The sequence below is a fragment of the Etheostoma cragini genome, chromosome 19, assembly GCF_013103735.1.
Source record: "Etheostoma cragini isolate CJK2018 chromosome 19, CSU_Ecrag_1.0, whole genome shotgun sequence".
Taxonomy (NCBI): domain Eukaryota; kingdom Metazoa; phylum Chordata; class Actinopteri; order Perciformes; family Percidae; genus Etheostoma; species Etheostoma cragini.
This window is the reverse complement of record NC_048425.1, coordinates 1,504,416-1,510,328: the sequence shown is the minus strand read 5'-3', so window position 1 is coordinate 1,510,328 and position 5,913 is coordinate 1,504,416. Positions and strand designations below refer to the sequence as shown.

Genomic DNA, 5,913 nt, shown 5'->3' with positions numbered 1-5,913 from the left:
GGTATAGGCACATTGCTACCTGGATGTGTGACTGAAAAACTAGTAGCAGGGCCTGTTTGAACCACGCTTATATGTGAAATTATTGAAAAAGACAAAATATTTAGTGAGAACCAAGCAATTGTACTCTACCAAACAGGCACCTGCTCCAAGGGGCCACTACACTATTGGTGGTAAAAGAAAAGAAACATATAAGTAAAATATACAAACTAATTATTCTTAATCAAAATATGTGCTGGATCAGTGCAAAATAGCATAATCGGTGCCCTTTAAAATGAGAAAACCGAAAAACAAATTTCCAACAATTCTTTAATAAAAATACCATACAAGCTTAGACTATTGGCTGAGAAAAAGTTACCAAATGTCAACAATGCGCTCCTGACACAGGCCCTTTAATCAAAATGGTCTTAAACTGAACCCAAGGAACTGAGAATGTCAAAGCAATTTGTATATCAGTTTGGTTTAAAGCACTTAAAAAAAGCTAATTAACAGCATTGAATGTATTTTTTTTCTTCTTGCATTGTTTACTAGAAAATACTTACTCACCGTAAGCTAAATGAAAACAAATTTCAATTTATACAAACATTTATAACCACAACCTTCTGATTAAAAGTGTTTTTTGTTGTGTTTTACATCCATTTTGTATCACATAGAAAACATTACCTGCACATTAAACATTATTTCGTTGTTAGGATTGCACAACAGAAATATGCCTACAGGAGAAATAGTAGCTTTTCAATAGCCTGGTTTCAACGTTTTGTTGTAGTTTGAGAAACAGCCGCTAAAGTGTGACAAGAACTCCATTAAAATACTCTTTCTTAAATTTCAAATGCAATAAAACAAAAGGTTGCTATCAAAGACATACAATATATACAAAGGGCTACGGCACAAAATGCTGAGACGTTAAGCTAACGGCTAGTTTAGGTTAACTGAGCTCACTGTTGTTTGTCTAGGCTGAAGACACGAAGGATACTGTGCCAACGTCACCTTTATTAGACAAAACACTAATTAATCAGAATGCTCAATTGGCTGAATATATCTAAATATATGATATATGCTTTATGTTGACAGCTTGTTGTTTGAGATTTGTAAATGTGGCAAATATTCCCAGATAGTTTTTAGCATGCCGGAAGTAACAGACAAGTACTCATAGATTTTTGTTGTTTTTCTTTCCATGTTGAACTTGGGGTCATCGGTGAAGGTGCTAAGTAGAAATGGAGGACAAGGAGAAAGGAGAGAAGGGGAGGACAGAAGAAGAAGCTTCCGAGGAGGTAAGGAGCTCATCACACCACGCCGGCTCGTCAAGGTTAATTTCAACAAACGGCTCACTGGAAGAAACCGCTGAGGATAAAGAGAAGGACACACGTATAGTTAGTTAACAGAGCTGGGATTTATTTGCTAATTAACACTTGTGTTGTCTTCCCGTCAACCCTGAAAAAAACCCGTTTTTTTTTTAACATTAATATCACTTTGGCCAACATTTTTGTCACTTTTTCAATGTAGTGGGTGCTTTTTTTATGTTTTTGGTGTTTTTTCTAAAGTTTTGGGATATTTTTAATGTTAAACTTTTCTCCGCTTATGTTGACTACCCATTTTTTGTGACAAAAAAAAAAATTAACTGAAAATCTGATCAATTTGACCCAAGGACAACATGAGGGTTAACTACTTTAGCATGTCTTAGCACCTAAGCTAGATGCAGGGTAGAAACAGCTAGCTTAACGTTAGCTTACTCATAATGTAGCACCTAACAACTCCTACATAACACAACATTAGCTCAAATGTAACAAGACACAAAATGTGAGTTTTTATATGTTTTAGGCTTTTCCTAAATCTGCTTTCGTTGGAGTCTAGCATTTCCCAGGCCACGCTTGCATCATTTACTAAAAAAACTGAAATTCAGGAAGGTGAGTGTTAGCCCAAGTGTTAGCCTTCAGCCTAGCAGCTGTGTTTTTGTATTTATGCGCATAAAAATCCTGAATTACTTTTTTTTATATCCTGATGCTGTCACATTTATTATGTGTCCTTAATCCTTTTTATTAAAAAATGTAAACAGTTCTAATGTTGCATTGGGTGTTGTTTTAGCATTATGTTAACTGCTAACATTAACCTATTGCAGCGTAATATTTGCACCGCGACACATGAAAAAATGCATAATTCAAAACTTATTATCTTAGTATTATCTTTGACATAACTTATCGTGAATAGTTTAGTTAATTTGTGTGCAACACGGAGTTATTTGAGAGCATAATGTGCACACATTTCTATTTTCCATGACTGCCGGGCTCTTTTCCTTTAAAAAGGAAAGTCTACCGATTACACTCATTAAGTTCAGTTTACTTATAAATAATACGACCGTGCTGATTTTTGCCTTTTTGTTTTGTGTTTGTATCCATTTAAAGTATCTTACATGGGTTGTTGTTGTTATTTTCGTTCTGCTGCTCCTCCCCGACAGCATCGAGGAGCAGGTTGGTGCTGCTGAATGGGCAGGATGTGTTGTCAGCTGCGACGTGGCCCAGTGAGGGACTGGTATTCCCACTGGGGGGTAAGGTCTCCAGACCGCTTGCATCCGGCTGGTTCTGTGGAGCTGGAGTTACGGGCCAAGCAGTAAGAGAGAAGAAAAGGTAAGTCGAGGACGTTCTCAAGTCCACCAGGGTTAGTGTAAAGATTTTGACTTGATAAACTTGAAAATATAAATTGTTCAGTGTATACTGGGTAATGTAGCATTCAGGTTATTTGCACAGTAAATAACTTAAATTCATGTTAAAGTCATTCATTTTCCCTGAGGCAGTCAAGTAAACATCAGACTTCTGCTTTCCTAAAACTTAGTTGTCTTTAATTTTCTATCTGCCCTTTTGTCACCTTGGCTCATGCAATACCTGTAATTCAGTACATACTGAATAGTCTGTAACTTGTAGAAATCTCAATGTTTAGCTTGATACAACTGACACAATGGTAAGTATATACATGACTCATGTAGGCTGTGATGGATGAAAGATCTGCAAGTGGCTAAATTTAAAACTACCTAAAGGGTTATACTGTAGCAGTAATGACTTTACAGTGGTAAATATTGAAGACCAAAAGCACCAAAAACCTTTTTCTGTATCGCTCTCTCCACTGGAGATTAGTTCCTCCGACTGTAGAGTTGTGCCGTTGGATACTGGAGGAGGTGACGGGGCGTTGGTGGTCATGTCATCTTTAGGGGCTGGTCGATCTGAACACAAACAACCAACCAGAGCAAACACATCAGGATATGCTAAAACCGGAAATTATCCAGACATTACTTAGGCGTAGCTAACGGAAATGTCTGAATCAGTTCGATCGGACATAAACGGTCTGTACCCTGCCAGCTCCCGAGTGCAAAGTCTGTGTAATGTCCCACAAACTGTGAGAATTCACAGCAAGCGATTGGGTGTGTTGATCACATTTCAATCAGCTCACACAAACCCAAAGAAAACAAACTATGAGGTCAAGGAAGAAGGATGATTTACACGAAGACAGCATCAAAACTGTCAATGAAAATGAAAATGAAAATTCACAAGAAAAAATTACGCTCGCTCAAGTTTGGTCTTTTTTGACAAAGAGTTAATGTGCAAAATGGGAGATGGAAACAGCTTTGCCAAATAAGTTGTGACGTGGCGAACATGTAACTCACATGACTACAATCCCAGAATCCATCAGATGGGGGAAGGATTGGGAAATTGGTCCCATCCAGTGCATTGTACACTTGTGTAAAAAGCTGCTTGGTGGAATTGCGGTGCGCTGTAGCCGGTGGCTCAGCCACGTTGGGTAAACTGACGAATTGGTTCAACAGCTTGAATATGATGGTCCTGCACCCTACGTATACACAGCGGTGAACGGTTGTCTCGCTGACACCTAACGTCTCTGCCACAACCATGGATTCTGCACAGGGGGCCAACTTGTAGAATGCTACCTCTCTCCAATTAGCTTCTCAACTCTTTGATTTAGCAAGGCGGTTTGTAACCTACAACCATGCGTAACGTCAACGTGTGACAAAACGACGCTTTGCATATTGTTTATTCGCTCTAAACCAGTTGATGGAAACGCTTTTACAGTAATTTGCATTGTCTTTTAATTTCTTTTTGGGGACATTTTAAAAGTTTGCTCAAACTTTGCTTGACAGTTAGATGGAAATGTGAATAAAGGCAAGGCAGTTTTATTTGTAGAGAACATTTCAGCAACAGGGCAATTCAAAGTGCTTTACACAAAATCAGTTTAAAAAACAAAAAACAAGGCAAAAAACAGATAAAAACACAAGTATAAACAGTTAAAAATAAAAATATTAAGCAACAAAATTCTATAAGCTTGAGACAACCTTCCCACTAGTTAGTCCGTGTTAGTGCTGCCTTTCGTGATCACCCTCAGTGTCTCTACCCTTCACGACTCTATTTTTACAGACGTTACCTTTCGTCTCCTTGGACTCTTCTTCACACATAATCGAAAGAGATTCTGCTCTTCTGTCAGAATTGGCCGACGCTGAAATCATCAGACCGATTAAAAAAACCCCGCAAAGACTCGGTTGTACATAACCAAATTTCGAAGCGACTCTATGACGTGGTGTCTTGTCGTGTCTTCTGCATGCTCCGCCCGGACCACAGGGAGAGTAGAGATGTTCCACTTTCATTGTTTTTATACCCATTTGCAATATATCTGAATTTGTGTATCCGCCTATTCCGAGTCTTTGTTTGCTGGCTGAAGTTACAGAGAATGAATGCCAAAGAACTTTCTATTATTATCTAGTTCGCAGGAAAAAGGATAGAAAAAGAATATTAATATACTGCTTTAGAGGAGGGTTTTTCAGGGCTAAATTATGTGGGATCGGTACATAATTGTTCAAAACCAGACTCAAAACCCACCTGTTCCAGTTCCTTTGTAAATACACTGTTCCTGTCATTTTTGACATTATTTTCATAACTGTTTATACTTTTCTGTTGCCTGTATCTGTCTTTTATTGTCTGTAAAGCGACCTTGAGTGCTTAGAAACGCGCTGTTAAATAAAATGTATTATTATCATTATTATAATCTCACATACTCACCGATACCATCATTTTAGGCAGTATCTAAGACATCTCCGTATCAGAAAAACTCTTTCCAGAAAGTCTGAGACAGACGATCTCTTGTTACATTTGAGATAAAGTTAAAGAAAATTCGGACAGTGTCAGGAGCAGATTTGTCGTACATATACCGGAGTTCATGTGTTAAAACAAATCTTAAAAACATAACCCTTTTACAGTAATTGAAATGATATGAAACCAAACACACTTACCCAGGTCGTCCAGGTAGACAGGTTCAAAGTTGCCAATGGGTTCGTTGTGATGGTTGGCGGGAACCGGACGATGGAGGTCAAACGAGTACGACTGGGCAAAAAAAACAATCAAATAAGCAAGTTAGCTACAACAAAAAAGCAACAAAACAACTGTGACGCGATACAGTGAAATATAATGTTGTTGTCTTACCCTGGAGGCTCTCCTGAGAAAGTAGAGGATGACACACAGAACAATGATCATCAGCAGGATCATGAAGAGGAACACGTAACCTAGACACATGGCGAGAGATGGGCAACTCAGTTTTATTACTATTAGCTACAGTGGCTTGGGAAAGTTTACACCTCCATGATACAGTTGATTAAAAAGAGGAATAAAAAAACATCTTTTGGAAATTGATCTTAATGCTTTAATTCAAAAAGAATTAGGAAAATGCAAGCTTTTAAGGACACCAATTGTCTTTGTGAATGAATAATGTATCTTAATAAATAAATGTTCCTTAAAATACAGGGGCATAAGTATACACCCCCCTATGTTAAAATACAGGGGGAATAAATATACACCCCCCTATGTTAAAATACAGGGGCATAAGTATACACCCCCCTATGTTAAAATACAGGGGGAATAAATATAC

At 38.0% G+C, this 5,913-nt stretch overlaps 1 protein-coding gene across 1 annotated transcript in view; it reads right to left on the bottom strand.

Moving 5' to 3' along the window:
• Positions 1 to 343: 343 nt before the first annotated feature.
• Positions 344 to 5,913, bottom strand: part of LOC117962048 — a 14,898-nt gene continuing 9,328 nt past the window's right edge. Inside the window, exons 7-11 of the mRNA XM_034901091.1 lie at positions 5,472 to 5,551; positions 5,282 to 5,372; positions 3,089 to 3,208; positions 2,405 to 2,581; positions 344 to 1,338 (exon numbers count right to left, since the gene is read on the bottom strand). Coding sequence (XP_034756982.1) covers positions 1,202 to 1,338; positions 2,405 to 2,581; positions 3,089 to 3,208; positions 5,282 to 5,372; positions 5,472 to 5,551 — 605 coding nt within the window. The 3' untranslated portion in view covers positions 344 to 1,201. The remainder of the gene's footprint in view (positions 1,339 to 2,404; positions 2,582 to 3,088; positions 3,209 to 5,281; positions 5,373 to 5,471; positions 5,552 to 5,913) is intronic.